Source organism: Ascaphus truei, chromosome 12, assembly GCF_040206685.1.
Source record: "Ascaphus truei isolate aAscTru1 chromosome 12, aAscTru1.hap1, whole genome shotgun sequence".
Lineage (NCBI taxonomy): Eukaryota > Metazoa > Chordata > Amphibia > Anura > Ascaphidae > Ascaphus > Ascaphus truei.
Window position 1 is genome coordinate 40,672,679 of NC_134494.1, and position 16,417 is coordinate 40,689,095.

The 16,417-nt window shown below is 53.5% G+C and overlaps 1 protein-coding gene across 15 annotated transcripts in view; it reads right to left on the minus strand.

Annotated features, from left to right (window-relative positions):
• Positions 1 to 7,923: 7,923 nt before the first annotated feature.
• The window catches only part of ATG13 (autophagy related 13), a 34,866-nt gene continuing 26,372 nt past the window's right edge, over positions 7,924 to 16,417 (minus strand). For 6 of the 15 annotated variants that reach the window (XM_075567490.1, XM_075567489.1, XM_075567488.1 and 3 more), the window contains 10 exons: positions 15,998 to 16,088; positions 14,689 to 14,787; positions 13,582 to 13,692; positions 12,352 to 12,479; positions 12,141 to 12,261; positions 11,928 to 12,005; positions 11,149 to 11,256; positions 10,800 to 10,925; positions 10,220 to 10,293; positions 7,924 to 10,011 (listed from right to left, as the gene is read on the minus strand). In XM_075567490.1, coding sequence (XP_075423605.1) covers positions 9,915 to 10,011; positions 10,220 to 10,293; positions 10,800 to 10,925; positions 11,149 to 11,256; positions 11,928 to 12,005; positions 12,141 to 12,261; positions 12,352 to 12,479; positions 13,582 to 13,692; positions 14,689 to 14,787; positions 15,998 to 16,088 — 1,033 coding nt within the window. In that variant the 3' untranslated portion in view covers positions 7,924 to 9,914. Of the gene's footprint in view, positions 10,294 to 10,799; positions 10,926 to 11,148; positions 11,257 to 11,927; positions 12,006 to 12,140; positions 12,262 to 12,351; positions 12,480 to 13,581; positions 13,693 to 14,688; positions 14,788 to 15,997; positions 16,089 to 16,417 lie in introns of all 15 variants that reach the window. The other 9 variants (XM_075567497.1, XM_075567494.1, XM_075567500.1 and 6 more) reach the window with 7 other exon arrangements.

Sequence of the window (16,417 nt, forward strand, 5' to 3'; positions counted from 1 at the left end):
GGGGGCGTCAAAGGGAGGGGGGGGGGGCGTCAAAGGGAGGGGGGGGGGGCGTCAAAGGGAGGGGGGGGGCGTCAAAGGGAGGGGGGGGGGCGTCAAAGGGAGGGGGGGGGCGTCAAAGGGAGGGGGGGGGGCGTCAAAGGGAGGGGGGGGGGCGTCAAAGGGAGGGGGGGGGGCGTCAAAGGGAGGGGGGGGGGCGTCAAAGGGAGGGGGGGGGCGTCAAAGGGAGGGGGGGGGGCGTCAAAGGGAGGGGGGGGGGCGTCAAAGGGAGGGGGGGGGGGCGTCAAAGGGAGGGGGGGGGGGCGTCAAAGGGAGGGGGGGGGGGCGTCAAAGGGAGGGGGGGGGGCGTCAAAGGGAGGGGGGGGGCGTCAAAGGGAGGGGGGGGGCGTCAAAGGGAGGGGGGGGGCGTCAAAGGGAGGGGGGGGGCGTCAAAGGGAGGGGGGGGCGTCAAAGGGAGGGGGGGGCGTCAACGGGAGAGGGGGGGGCGTCAACGGGAGAGGGGGGGGGCGTCAACGGGAGAGGGGGGGGGCGTCAACGGGAGAGGGGGGGGGCGTCAACGGGAGAGGGGGGGGGCGTCAACGGGAGAGGGGGGGGGCGTCAAAGGGAGAGGGGGGGGCGTCAAAGGGAGAGGGGGGGGGCGTCAAAGGGAGGGGGGGGGCGTCAAAGGGAGGGGGGGGGCGTCAAAGGGAGGGGGGGGGGGCGTCAAAGGGAGGGGGGGGGGGGCGTCAAAGGGAGGGGGGGGGCGTCAAAGGGAGGGGGGGGGGCGTCAAAGGGAGGGGGGGGGCGTCAAAGGGCGGGGGGGGGCGTCAAAGGGCGGGGGGGGCGTCAAAGGGAGGGGGGGGGCGTCAAAGGGAGGGGGGGGGCGTCAAAGGGAGGGGGGGGGCGTCAAAGGGAGGGGGGGGGGCGCCTCAAAGGCATGGATTCCTCCCCCTGCATTTCCTGCAGTGGACAGGAGGGGGGGGGCAGTGGACAGGAGGGGGGGGCAGTGGACAGGAGGGAGGGGGCAGTGGACAGGAGGGGGGGGCAGTGGACAGGAGGGGGGGGCAGTGGACAGGAGGGGGGGGGGCAGTGGACAGGAGGGGGGGGGCAGTGGACAGGGGGGGGGGCAGTGGACAGGAGGGGGGGGCAGTGGACAGGAGGGGGGGCAGTGGACAGGAGGGGGGGGCAGTGGACAGGAGGGGGGGGCAGTGGACAGGAGGGGGGGGCAGTGGACAGGAGGGGGGCAGTGGACAGGAGGGGGGGGGCAGTGGACAGGAGGGGGGGGGGGGCAGTGGACAGGAGGGGGGGGGCAGTGGACAGGAGGGGGGGGCAGTGGACAGGAGGGGGGGCAGTGGACAGGAGGGAGGGGGCAGTGGACAGGAGGGGGGGGCAGTGGACAGGAGGGGGGGGCAGTGGACAGGAGGGAGGGGGCAGTGGACAGGAGGGGGGGGGCAGTGGACAGGAGGGGGGGGGCAGTGGACAGGAGGGGGGGGGCAGTGGACAGGAGGGGGGGGGCAGTGGACAGGAGGGGGGGGCAAGTGGACAGGAGGGGGGGGGCAGTGGACAGGAGGGGGGGGCAGTGGACAGGAGGGGGGGGCAGTGGACAGGAGGGGGGGGGCAGTGGACAGGAGGGGGGGGCAGTGGACAGGAGGGGGGGCAGTGGACAGGAGGGGGGGGCAGTGGACAGGAGGGGGGGGGCAGTGGACAGGAGGGGGGGGGCAGTGGACAGGAGGGAGGGGGCAGTGGACAGGAGGGGGGGGCAGTGGACAGGAGGGGGGGGCAGTGGACAGGAGGGGGGGGCAGTGGACAGGAGGGGGGCAGTGGACAGGAGGTGGGGCAGTGGACAGGAGGGGGGGCAGTGGACAGGAGGGGGGGGCAGTGGACAGGAGGGGGGGCAGTGGACAGGAGGGGGGGGGCAGTGGACAGGAGGGGGGGGCAGTGGACAGGAGGGGGGACAGGAGGGGGGACGCAGTGGACAGGAGGGGGGACGCAGTGGACAGGAGGGGGACGCAGTGGACAGGAGGGGGGGGCAGTGGACAGGAGGGGGGGCAGTGGACAGGAGGGTGGGGCAGTGGACAGGAGGGGGGGGCAGTGGATAGGAGGGGGGGGGCAGTGGACAGTGACACACACACACACACACACACACACACACACACACACACACACCTCAGTTGATGCGCCCTTTCTCAGTTCCGTTTGGCGCCGGAGGTGGGGAGCGACACCTACCTGTACTTCCGGGCGCCGCCACCGTCTGACTCGGCGCCGCGAGGGAGGAAGGGGGTCCGCCATCTTACGCGCCGCGTGGCAGCTGCGGGAAGCGAGGTGATTTGGAGCGGGGAGGGGGGAGAGGTGATTTGGAGCGGGGAGAGGTGATTTGGAGCGGGGAGAGGTGATGCCGCTGGGGAGGGGGAAGAGGTGATGCCGCTGGGGAGGGGGAAGAGGTGATGCCGCTGGGGAGGGGGAAGAGGTGATGCCGCTGGGGAGGGGGAAAAGGTGATTTGGAGAGGGGAGAGAGGGGAGAGAGGTGTGTGTGTGTGTGTGTGTGTGTGTGTGTGTGTGTTATTTATTTTTTTGGACCTTTGGCCCGTCACTCCGCCTCAGGCCAATGAGAGGTGTGGGGGGCGGGCCAAGGGGGTGGTGTGAGTGTGTGAGGCCAATGAGAGGTGTGCGGGGGCGGGCGGGCCAAGGGACCAATGAGATTGCCGCTAGGGACACCGGACATCCAGCAGGCAGGCAGGCATGCAGGCAGGCAGGCAGGCAGGCAGGCAAACATACAGTGCTTTCACTAATATAGTATATAAGAAGAAGAAGATGTGACTGCTGTGAAAATAGAAGTACCCTGCTATTAGATGTCTTATACAGAGTAACTGAGACGTGCTGTTTATTATACAATATGGTGTATTAGAGCAGGGGTGCGCAAACTTTCTGCGCTGCTCAGCCCCAATGATCGCGCCCCCTTACCTAGGAACCGGCATCATTTGAGACTGCGTTACCCGAAGCCAAGGTAAGAGAGGCCTTGCGCGCGCCCCAGCATTTAAATGCTTTGCGGAAGAGCGTGGGGCCTCTGTAACAGCTGCATTCCCCTGCCCCCTAAAAAAAAAAATCTCGCCCCCAGTTTGCGCACCCCTGTATTAGTGTTGTATCAGGTTGAGGAGGCTATATATTGTGCTAATTACATATACAACACAGTGCAACCAAACCATATTATAAAGGTATGAATCGGTTTATACATAAACCTTGGGGGGGGGGGGGGGTCCAGTTTTGTGCAAACGGGCATCAGCCTTCGAAATGTGCATTATACATGATGCTTAAAAATAAAACATTAAATATAACACATTATTGAGGTGGAAATACGGTGAGCACACAGCAGGCTACTACGGTATCATTCTAACAATCTTCAGGGCTCCTCAACCAGGGGACACATTAGGAAGCAGAATGGCCACAAGCTTATAATAATGTCATTATAGATTAGCCCAGAATCCTTTGCTGCAGTGGAAGCATTGTGTGCCAAGTGATAATGGGGAAAGGCAGCATTGTGGACCTGTCTGAGATATGGATCTGACCTCACGTGGCATTTTTATTTGCTAATTAAATATAAAAACAAATGATTATATTTCAGCATTTTACCATCTGTATCATATATGTTTACATTACTAAGTGAATCTTCATGTGAAAAATAAAATGCTTTGCTCTTAATTTCACACTACTTGTTTGGGCACCTAACCCCAAGGCTGCCAGCTGGAGAGCCCCGCTCTGCTTCAGATAAACCCCCCACATTGCAGACTGCTCCTTCCCCGCTTTACTTCAGATAAACCCCCCACATTGCAGACTGCTTCTTCCCCGCTCTGTATTGCATTTCAGGCGATGAGTAAACATGAGACCGTCTCTGTTGCTCGGATCGTGGATGTGGCCGGTACTACCTGATCTAGGAGATCCAGTCGAGAACCAGGTGCAAGGTTCACCACCTCAGTCTAAAAAATAAAAACTACAAACAAATATTCTAAAAGCGAACGCTAGGAGATGTGAAATGGTTTAGTAACCCACTGTACATGTCACAAATTCCACCTGTGAGTGACAGCACTCCGCACGTCTGCGTTTGCCCACCCCTCCGGTAGGTAGCATTTGTTACCCCATGTGTCTCACGAGTTGATGGGACAGCACTGTTTGCGCCCCACAGACGTCCTAGACTTTCGTGTGTTAGGATTAATAGTCCCTGTCTCAGTGATGGTGCGATATCAGGCAAGAGGGTTTCCGCCTCTATTCTCCCCGCACAGAGGTAGTTGTGTGTATTTAAAAGGCCCAGCCATTGGTGAGGTCAGAGGGAAAAACCAGGTCTCCCTTTAGGCCTCGGCCAGGGTGGCGCTGAGCGAGTGGGCGCGCTCACGCTGGCCGCTCTGAAACACATTGAGGCAATCTGTGTGGCCAGCGTGAGCGGGCACCTTTGCATGCTCGGCGCTTAGCTGCTTGCAGAGCAAACAAATTTGATTTTGCCGCACACAAGCGTCACATGTGCGGTTCGCCCAATGAGGGCGAAGCAGCTCCATGACGTGGCCGCACGCCCAGACGAGCGCGCACCTAGCCAGCCACAAATAGCCCGGCCAAGCAGGGCGCAGTGCACGAGCGCCAGCTCCCTGCCTGACCGCAGCCTTGGGTACCTTGTTCTATTCCCTGCGGGTTATAACAATTCTCTCCCCACACACTGCATGGTAAATACAGAGCATACTACAGGCTCAGTGTCAGGATATTACCGGGCCTGCAGAGGGCTTCACCCTGACAATATGGCAATGCAGAAGCTGACAGCAGAGAAGGAGAACTTGGCCCATATCTGGTGCTACATCTACGATACAAGAACCTTATTCCGATGTGTGGGTTCCTTTGTCCTAAACCTGAAATGAGCAGATCCTGGACCAGGACCAATTGGTCCTTTAACAATAAAGCAGCAAACAGGCATGTAACCCCTCCCCTGCTGCAGAACATCGCCCCAATAACCCCTCCCCCGCAGCAGAGCATCACCCCATTAACCCCTCCCCCTCAGCAGAGCATCACCCCATTAACCCCACCCCCGCAGCAGAGCATCATCCCATTAACCCCACCCCCGCAGCAGAGCATCATCCCATTAACCCCTCTCCCGCAGCAGAGCATCAACAAATTAACCACTCCCCCGCTGTAGAGCATCGCCCCATAAAGCTCTCCCCCGCTACAGAGCATCGCCCCACCGGTTCCCCCCTGCAGAGCATCGCCCCATTAACATTTCCCCCGCTACAGATCATCACCCCATTAACAGATTGCCACCTGCAGAGTATCACCCCATTAACGTTTCCCCCGCTGCAGATCATCACCCCATTAACAGATTGCCACCTGCAGAGCATCGCCCCACTAACATTTCCCCCGCTGCAGAGCATCGCCCCACTAACGTTTCCCACGCTGCAGTGTCGCAACCTTCCCTCGGACTTCATATTATTTTGTTTCTTTTGAGCGGAGGGGACAGAGGGTCCGAGTCACACGGGGACAGGTCCCTGCACGTTCCCGTCTTCTGATTTCACAATCTATGTCTGTACAAGAGTTCAGAGCCATCACATATTTACCTCCCCCCCCCCCCTGCACCCCCCACTAGGGCAAACCCACTCCCTGCCCCGAGATCACCCCAAATTCCCCCCTTTTGACCTGATCACATACTACATTGAGAAATAACCCAGATGTAAACAAATAAAGTTTTAGATCAAAACAGAAAACTACCCAATTATTTCACAGGGACAGGATTCAAGCTGCAGACCAAGCAATATCCTACACGTGCGGTTTTATTTTAATAAAACTTATCTGCACTGTGAGAAAATACTTGTAGCATTTAAAAAACAACTCTGAATTACATTTTTATGTATTATAATGTAACAAGCATGTTTTGTTTCTATAGCAACCATTTACAAAGTCACACCCCCTTCCTCTTCTGAAACAGGCTCTGGCACACCCCTTTTTGAGCCCTGCCCTCTCTCTTGCAATGCACCAGTTGTATCCAGTGACTGCCACAGAACTTTGTATCTTTGGTCCTCTTCTGCTGCTGCACAGCCATTTAGTGAACCCCTGAGCCGAATCTTTGTCGATCGATCAACTTAGCTAATTACTTATCACTGTGTGGATTGTATTGCTGCTCATATTAAAGGGCAATGTAGACAGGCTGTTAGTCTTACACTCCTGATCCGGTGACCGGCTGCTGTGAGCAGACGCCGTATTGGGTGGGTGCGGGACATGCCTTCCGGGGACACAGGACAGGGCCAGAGAGTACAATAACTTCATCGTTGCCGTTACACAGACTAAGAAACCCATTGTGTAATCGCGCCAGTGTTTCACCGTACTCTGCCCGCACCTACATTTTGCCAGGGAGGAGTTAGGGGAGGCGCAGTCTTGTAATAGAGGAATGTCTCACGTCTGGTCCATGTAGGAAATACAGAATCCTCAGGATATGGAGAAAAGTTCACATTTTGAATCCATCAATTTGCAAAATAAAACAGACTTTTCTTACCCAAACGGTCCAATTAATTATTATCACTATACGTAGGAGCAGGACAAAGGATTGTTTGGGTCCGAAACGTCTGCCATTTTTGTGATTTTTTTTTTAAAAGCAAATTGATGGATTAAAAATGTGAACTTTTATTCATAGCCTGAGGAGTGCTGTGTATTCTGTATTCTCTACGGTATATGCTACAGCTCAACCCCGTTATAGCGCGATTCTCTTATAACGTAGTCCAAGGAATTTTTTTTTTTTAAATAACATTCACCCTACTTTCAATTTTACTTTTGAGCGCAGAGTAGGGTCACATGACCATTCTCTGACCAATAACAGCCAGACAGTAAATACATTTGATATAATACACATGCAGGAATCGAACTTATGACCCTTCATACTGTATGCTACACCACACGGTGTGATGAATCTGACTCTATAAACAAACTTAACATCTATTAGATTGCATTGTGCAGCTAGAGAATTGCTACTAGTATATGAAGGATCATGGGTTCGATTCCTGCATGGTATGGTATAAATTCTAAATTATAATTTTATTTTAATAATTTATAAATTATACCATACCATGCAGGAATTGAACCCATGACCCTTCATATGCTAGTAGCAATTCTCTAGCTGCCGATTCATCACACCAACCCTGTGGTGTAGCAGCTAGAGAATTGCTACTAGAATATGAAGGGTCAAGCGTGCGATTCTTGCATATGTATTATATAAAATGTATTCACTGTTGGGCTGTTATTGGTCAGAGAAGGGTCATGTGACACAGTCTGATGAAGCAGGGAGAGGAGAGAGCTGGAGATGCTCGTGGCGGCAATTTCACGATCCCGGTTATAATGCGGTCTCATTATGTGGACCCCGAGCACCGCGTTAGAACAGGGTTCAGCTGTATTTTGGCTGGAGTGGTGATCCTGGCCCTCTCCTTGACAAAGGCTGTACAATTCAGTCTAAATGTTTTTGGCACCATTACATTTTGTTGTTTAAGTCAGTGAGCCTGCATCTCTCTGTTCACTCATAGCTGTTTCTTGGATCCTTGGACTCCCTCCGAGATACAGAGCACCGGCAGCTAAGTATCTATTTACTACTTTATTGAGTGCCTGTATCTCCCATTGAACTTTTATATCCCATCCACGTGCACTCTGTAAAGCCAAGTATTTTTTTTTATCTGTTTGAGTACCAGTCATGCTTGTTTTAAGTCTGACAGGCACACACACAGACGCAGACCCACACCCCCTCCAGCTGCAATATTGTTAAATACACTTATCCAGCCTCCCATAATCCTAGTGACCCAAACATCCCAAGTTAGATACACAAACACACACACAAACACACACGGTTTCAGAATATAACTCCCTCCCAGTAGTTGGGTTCATACTGCAAGCCTCTCCTTCCCGGAAACAGGTCACGCGGGTGAAGAAAGGCCACAAAAACATTATTGGAAATACATATATTTGTTATATTACATATCTGAAGTACATCTCTTATAATAACAGTGCTAGAAGTCTGCCCGTTGGATACAAACAGCGCACATAGCAGCATTGAGCCCCCAACAGATTCCAACTCCACTCGTTTCATCATAATGCTGTGATTTACCCATGGTAACCCAACAGCTGCAGTGCATCTTTGCCACTGTAATCCCAGCGAGTATCCGAGAGCCTTCTAACAGGGGGTGGGGTAAGGGGGTTTATTAAACTCCAATAAAGCAGGGAATATAACGTGACATTACCTAAGTCAGGAATGGATGGTATGAGTTAATGTGGTATTCACCAAGCTAGTTATATGCCAAAATAAGAGCTGGGCTGGAGCTCAGTAGCATAGGCTCACCGCCACGGTACCAACGTGTTCATTCGCCGTTACCTTGCATTACGTCTCGGCGCTACTCCTATTCAGACCCCAACATAGCACTGGAGTGGAAAGGGAAAGAACGCTAGGTTAGGTAAATCAGAGCGAACTCTGGCACTACAGCCACCCCAGCCACCGCGCGTTTCAGGGTCTGGGTGGGAGCAAGGTCGGGTTTAGCTCAGACAATCTAACGTCAAGTTACCTCCCCTCGTTAACTTTAATGGAATTTACTGAATAGGGCAGGGGAGGCCAACTCCAGTCCTCAAGGGCACCCAACAGGTCAGGTTATGAGGATATCCCTGCTTCAGCACAGGTGGCTCAATCAGTGGCTCCCTGCTTCAGCACAGGTGGCTCAATATTCAACTGAGCCACCTGTGCTGAAGCAGGGAATTTCCTGAAAATCTGACCTGTTACTGGCCCCTGAGGACAGGAGGAGTTGGCCGCCCCTGGGATAGGGGATGATAGAACAACGTCTCATTTGCATCTTATTTGCACTAAAGTCCGTTATAATGAACAATATGTTCTTTACGGGAGACCAACGCTTAAACTATACGTTCTTAGCAAATACAGCGTTACTATTCATGTAACGTTAACGTCACGTGGCCCAACAGCGCTTAGTAAATCCGGGCCCAAGACCTGCAACCATGAACACGCCGAACAAGTAATAGAGGCAGATGGTACGATCCACTCCCTGCCGTGTCCTCTCGTAACCCTTAGTGTTATAATGTGGTTCCCACAAACGAATTATATACACCTAAATAACATATTCTACAAATGCTGAGTGGTATAATGGGGTAAGATAAAGCAGAGTGAATCAGAAGCCAGTATTGGTGCATGTTCAACGCTACTGCCTGCTCTCTGCAGAGAATACACCGCACTTATAACACGGTCACTGCAGTGACGGTTCTGTGTGTGTAGCAGGGTAACAGTACTGGGCAGTAAGGTTGAATACGCAGCATTTAAGCCACTGCAAGTGTGCAGTGTACCGGAGACAGTGTCAATCCCCTCGCTATTACATGCAGTGCGGGACCGTGTCCACGATACATGGCAATCCCCTCGCTATTACATGCCGTGCGGGACCGTGTCCAGCTGTTACATGCAGTGCGGGACCGTGTATACCAAAGTCCCACCAGCAGCAATGATTGCATGGCAATTGTATAAGAAAATGTTACAAACAAAATACCTTTCTTACATTTACCAGAGACGGGAGCAGAAAACAAACAGCGAGCTGCTAGGACAGTGGGCCAGATTTACTAAACAGTGCTAATACTAAATGCACGTTAAAAAATGTCCATCCAAGGGAAGGTCTACCAGGTGCGCTAAGGCTCGGCAGAGCTTGGTACCCTTGGCTGATAGTTGCTGACCCGCGTTACTGCCGTGTCAGAAAGGTCTCTGAATGAAACAAGCATTATATTTACAGCAGCTGGGAGCAGCAGGGAGAGGCAGGGAGAGGCAGATTTGAGAGATGGGAAGAGGTGCTGCAGACAGCTGGCAGCCGGAGAGCTGTGTGTGTACTTCCAATTATCCAGGCGTCAGCCCATCCTCCCAGGTATAGCACACCTGCTCCATCGTCTGACCCTCACCAAGTACAGCCATGAATGACCTGACCAGAGGTCCGGGAACATGTCGCCCTGGGTGGTGGCGTGTCCTCATTGTACGGAGAAACAGAAGTCTCGCTGTGGGATAAGAGCGCTGTTCATTATTGGGGCCTGTAAGTTTAGCAGCTGTGCCGTCCTAATGTCTTACAGAAGGTTGGACAGGCGCTCGCTGAAAGAGAGATGAGGGCAGGTAGAGGGGGCAATAGGAGACAGGAAGGTACAGTCAATTCTGGATGGTGCAGGTACGGTTTCCGTGAGGGGGCGAGGGGGAGAGCAAGTGCCTTACTGTAAAGACTCAACAAAGGCGTCAAACTCCTCCATGTTTTTCTCGTGCACGGCTAACTTCTCGGGCAGAGAGTCCTGTGGAGAAGGGAAGAGGAAGAAAGGTTTGCATCAGCCTCAGAAACATCTGCACCATTTCCTATTTCCTGTCACACTCCCATTTCCACACACCGATCAAACACTGTGTGAAATTACTGCTTTCGTTGACTATTTTTGAGAATTTTTGGGGGGAAAGTGTCAACATTTGCATTGCAATTTTAACCACAACTTTTCTGCAAAATGTGCACCTATTTTCGAAGAAACGTTCAGGGTCAAAAATTAAAGTAAAATTGGCCAATTTTACCATACAAACTATAGTCGCTTGTTTTTTTTTTCCCCCACAGTAAAAACACAGCCCACACCTCAAATTATTTTTTTAAATATTCACTAGTTTTCTAAAGAAATATTTTGACCATTTTTCTGGGTCAAATATGAACTTTGGTGAAAGATGTGCCGATCTCCAGTTAGAATGGCTTGTGTGCCCAAGAAACCTGCCCTTGAAGCAGCCGTATAGAAAAGTGATGATGCTAACACTGTATTCATACCAGGTCCTCTGCCATGGATTGCACAGCAATGTCTATGGACAAGCTGCTCAGCTGTGGTGGGTTCTGGAACTCCCGGTAGAAAGTCCCCACGTCCATGGGAAGGTCGTCTTTGGAGAACGCCGGTCTCTGGAAAGAAGATGTGTCAGTGAAAGTACTTCCCCCTCCTGCACAGAAACTCATGTGAATGTAGTGTCAGTCGTGACATAGAACACAAGCCCAGCTCTGTCCAGGATCAGGACTGGGAAGCTAAACCCCTCGGCTGCCATTCGTTATGTATTGGAAGCTCCACCTGATCCTAAATACACACAGTGATGGCAAACTGAGCTCAGGTTTGGGGGCCCCCACTTACAAAGTCCACCATCACAAAGTCGTCCTGGGGGGTCCCGCTGCTGGCACAGGAGCTCTGCAGGCTTCCGATTTCAGGGGACACCTCTTCGGGAGTCTCGGGGCAGGCTACCTATAAGAGAAAGTGGCAGCAAGCAGATGTTACAAGGGGGGCTTCCAAACGAAGGAGGCTGCTGGATGTGAAATGACAGAGGATGTAACATGTTTGGGATGTGTAACGGCCGGTTCCTTCCCTGCTCTGTCTCTCATCTTTAGGTGATGTTAGGCAAGTCCTAATCTCATATAGTCTAAATTATGTCATGCCTTATCACCTCTTGGGCTGCGTCCATGGTATGGACAACCACTCGGACGTGTCCGCACGCTGCGCGATCAGACTGCCTAAAGGCAATGATCGCGTCTATACGGCGTGCTGGCGCGGAAGCGGGAGGGGGCGTGCGTTGCACAAGAAATCAGTTTAAAACTGATTTCTTGGCGCGACGGGCCGGTTACGTGAGCGGTTCACCCAATGAGGGCGAACCAGCTCCGTGACATCACTGGCACGCCCCTAGACACGTCCACGGACGGCGCGCGTACCATGGCCAGGGAAAGCAAGCGCTTTCCCTCAGCCTCCGCGCGCCTCCGCACGGGCGAAGTGTCTATGGGCGCAGCCTTAACTCAGTGGTTGTGTGGATGAAGTTTTGTTTATCCAAGGGACACCGACAGACACTCTGTGTGATGCATGGAACAGTGTTTATAGGCAGTGATTATGTATAGGGTTGGGAATGGGTGAGACAGGGGGCATACCATAGGGTCAGTATCCTCAGCATCTGCAGTTTGTGGTGCAAACACAGCAAAAGGTATATCAGTACTGGCATAGGTGACCTGGGAGCAGAGAAGAGGGTGTCAGAGCTTGTCTAGCAGATACAGCAACAGACTGCAATGCTGCATCAATAACCCTTTCGCTGCTAACAATCTCTTGCTGGCCCCACTGACAGCATATGGGTTCTTCCCGCTCACCTGGGGAGAAGGCTTGTCCACAAAAGCTCCCACCTTCCTGGTGAAGAGAACCTGGGGGGGTTTGTTAGGAGAGCTGCTTCTCCCTGCTGCACTGCTGCCTGAAGGTGTCCCTGCCTCCTCACTGCGGGAGAGGCACAGGGTCCATGGTCACAATATAGCATGACTTCTATGGGACTTTGCTTCTGGACGCAGGGATGGGGGTGGGTCTTACCTGCTGGAGGTGGTGCATGTTACATTGGAGGGCGAGGCAGGAAGCGTTCGGTCATAGTCAGCCTTCGTACCATGTGCAGGCTGGGCGCCAATGGTGGGCAGCCCACCCTCCCTCCCTGGCACCATCATCTGGGGAAGAGAGAAAAGAATGATCTCAGCTAAGTTCTAGCTTAGAATGATCAACATCAGAAGACTCTCAATGTCAGGCTAGTAGAGTTGTATTTTACTGTTGAGGAGAATGTTGATGCTGCCCTATATAATGACACAGAGCATCTCTGCACAACGACCCTGGGTATCCTTTCCAGTTGGTTATCACTGTAGAATTCCATTCAAGAGTGTTAACCAATGGGGGAGGGCTCCCCGCAGTAGGGTTGTGCTATCAATACACACCTCTGTAGTGCTGGAAAAGAGATTAGCTCCATTCCCTCCTCTCCAGCACAGGGAAGGTGTTTGCACAGACTGTAGCACAGACTGTAGCACAGACTGTAGCACAGAGGCCCTGGTGTCTGGAGATATTTACGTTACAGTTTGTTTAAAAGGAGCAATCCAAGCGGCTCTTTTTTGACATAGGTTTGAAGCAGGGGGTTTCCGGAGCGGAGCCCCGTTCATTTCAGGTCTGGGGATCCCCTGCTTCCCGAGATACTTACCTCCGGAGGGGGTGCCGGTATCTCAAAGTTTAACGCGCTCGTCTCACGTGGGCCAGCAGGACGCCGCGCGATGGCGTCACGGCTTCCTCTTGGCTCGCAGGACGCAGGAGCTTTCAAAATCCGCTACTACGTGAATCCAGCTAGTCAGCAAGAGCGGCTACCGGCACCCCCTACAGAAGCATCTCTGGAAGCAGGGGGTCCCCCGAGATTAAATGAATGGGGTTCAGCTCTGGAGACCCCCTGCCGCTTGGATTGCCGCTTTAAACAAAACGGTACAAAGGGATTCTCCAGTGAGGTTCTATAGTGGCAGGCATGTCAGACTGTTGGAAGAGGGCAGTCACGTATTAGACTGGCTACCCTCATATACAGCCCAGTGTCAGGTCTTCATGCCCTGGGGGACGCCAGGATGGATGCAGGGACCTAAAACAGCATTTAACAAATTCAAAAGCCCACAGATAACAGGGCCGTGAGACAGCTGCAGGAGCTTCATGCAGGAATTCTGCCCACGCGGGAGTGGACGTGACATGTAACCCATTATGTTTATGACATGGACACCGTCCTCGCCTCCTCACTCCGAGGAGTACCTGGTGTGGAGGTGTTGCATTCACTCCAGCAGCTAAGACCACTGGGTAACCCAGCTCCGAAGACCCTGCTCCCAGGACAGCCGGCTGATAGGAGAGGCGAGAGCTGCAGAGCTTAAGAGCGAGACCGAGACAAGGAGGAGAGGAGGAAAGGTACGTTGCAGAGGTGCGGTGTTAATAAGCCCTAAATACCCTCCCTTACGCCCCGCTCCTTTAAATAATACATACATGACTAGCAAGTCAAGGGATGTACTGAGCTTGGGGACACCTTGGAAAGGTGCTGGTCTTTAATGTAGAAGTACCTGGATCTAGGAGACCCAAACCAAATCCATGCTAGTCACCGGGAATCGGGTCCCTAACTTAGATGGTAAGCACAATGTGGCAGAAATTGCAAATGCAACTATATTGAACATGAACTATTCTGTCAGCACTCTATAACAATGCATATTACACTACTCCGCTGGGCGCTGCAGGAAGCAGGGACTATGTGATGAAGGTGTATAATGTAGTCTCTCCCATCAGGGCCTCGTACCCCAGGACACAGCCTGTAGGCTGCTTTGTGGTGTGGGGCTAGTGTGAGAGATGCTGCCTGCTTGTCACTTTCTGCCATGAACTCCCGACTTGCCATCACATTGCAAAGGAAAAACGAATCAATCAAATATAAAATATATTGTTGTGTATTTCATGTGCAGGCGGGGGAACTTAGCTTCTTTCGGAGGCAAAACTCACCTCTCCCTCCAGCAAATTGCATTTTAGATCTGCATATTTTTTATTTCACCTTAGAGATGGCTGCACCTCTCCCTTTCTTGCACCGGCCTAAAGTGATACACTAAGCCAGGGGTTCTCAACTCCTGTCTTCAAGACCCCCCCCCTCCCACCATCCCCAACAGGTCAGGTTTTAAAGACATCCCTGCTTCAGCACAGGTGGCTCAATGGAAGACTGAGCCACTGGTTGAATCACCTGTGCTGAAGCAGGGATATCATGGAAACCGGACCTGTTGGGGAAGGGGGGGGGGTTCTTGAGGACTGGCGTTGAGAACCCTCCCACTAAGCGGAGGTAGGTTCAGGCTACGCTTTCATTTGCCACAGGCTTCTTCACTACAAACTCACTTGGTGTGAGAAGATCAGCCCCATCACTGGGACCCTGAGAGAGTCCGTCACCACAGGGATAGCTGTCTGACACTGTGCCTTACTGAGAGTGAACACACACTGCACACAGGGACACACAACAAGCCGAGAGAGAGAAAATACATGAATGTCAGGGTGCTTGGAGATGTGCAGGTACCTTTCACCCTGCCCCCGGGATACCCAATCTGGTGTCATGCGCACGCCCCTATACCGTGCGCACGCCCCTATACCGTGCGCACGCCCCTATACCGTGTGTCTAACAAGAAGGGGCCCGGACATGTGGCCAAGCCACTGCCATCCGGTCACACAAATACTCTTCTGCATTTATTTCCTTCATAGGTCAGATCAGACTGTTTAATAGAATCAGACTGGCAGCGTTATCTACTCCAGGGGGCTCAGCTCCAGTCCTCAAGCCCCCCCCCCCCCCCCCCAACAGGCCAGGTTTTCAGCGCAGGTGGCTCAATGAATCCCGGCTTCAGCACAGTCTTCGACTGAGCCACCTGTGCTGAAGCTGGAATATCCTCAAAACCTGACCTGTTGGGGGAAAGAGGGGGGCTTGAGGGCTGGAATTGAGCCCCCCTGCTCTACTCTATGAAGGGCCTGCCAAGCGACACTTCTAGTCCTGTGTTGTGCTGGTCCCTGCAGCGGTGATGGCATTAGGTTAGGGCACAGCGTTTCTCAACCAGGGTGCCTCGGAACCCAAGTGTGCCGCCCTCCTCTGCCAAGGGTGCTGCAGCCACGGGAGGAAAAACCGCTGTTCAGCAGGCATGTCCAGCGCTGCGGTGATCTGCCTCTTGTCTCCAAGCCTGGCACAGAGGAGCCCCTCCATCTCCATACAGCGCAACACACACACGCTGAGCAGCGGGCAGATTGGAGGCGGGGGGGGGAAAGAAGGAATGAGCGAGGGGTTTGTGTGGGGAGGGATATGGGGGGCCGTGTTTCTGCGTGGGGTGGGGGGAGGTGTGTGGTGTAAGTAAGAGAGGGGGGATTAAAAAAGCGGGCGAGTGTGCGTTATGAGAAGCGGGGATACACGTGTGCGAGTGAAATGGTGAGTAGGATGGTTGAGGGTGGGCGTGTGAACATGAGTGTGTGCTTACGTGTAAGCGAGGATCAGTGAGGTCTGAACAGCAAGGGTTTTAGAAATCCTTCAGGGGCGCCCGTGCGCACAGAATCTGCAGCCACTCGATACCTGGGACCATCATTTATTACAAGCCCTGGTTTTGATACTCAGTCATGCGGAGGAAAGTAGGGGCTGTGTGAGCAAACTCGGCAATACCCGATTCCTTCTTACCTGTGAGGGGGGAGACGTGGAGAAGGAAGTGGCACAGACCTCCTGGGAGTCCCCCACCGCCGGGAATCCAGCTCCGTGCTCTTCCGCTGCCCTGTTGGAAAAGTTTCAACACATTTGATGCCAAGGAAGGTGGGCGGTGGGAGGGCAGGCGGCATGCGGAAGGGAGCGAGGAAACGAGGCGGCTAAACCAACGTCCACATGTCAAGGGACAGGCATTAGCTATCACTAATGGAATGTAATAACTTCTTCCGTGCCAGGAAGGCCTGAAATACCACATGCCGCCTCTAAGGCTGAGTCCATAGAAGGACAGGCCGCACTGAGCCGTGCGGACGCTCCGCGCTGAGCCCCTGCATCCTCAATGAGGATGCCTTGAGAGGGGGCTCACGCGAGCGTCCGCAGGCGTGCTGACGAGATGGAGGT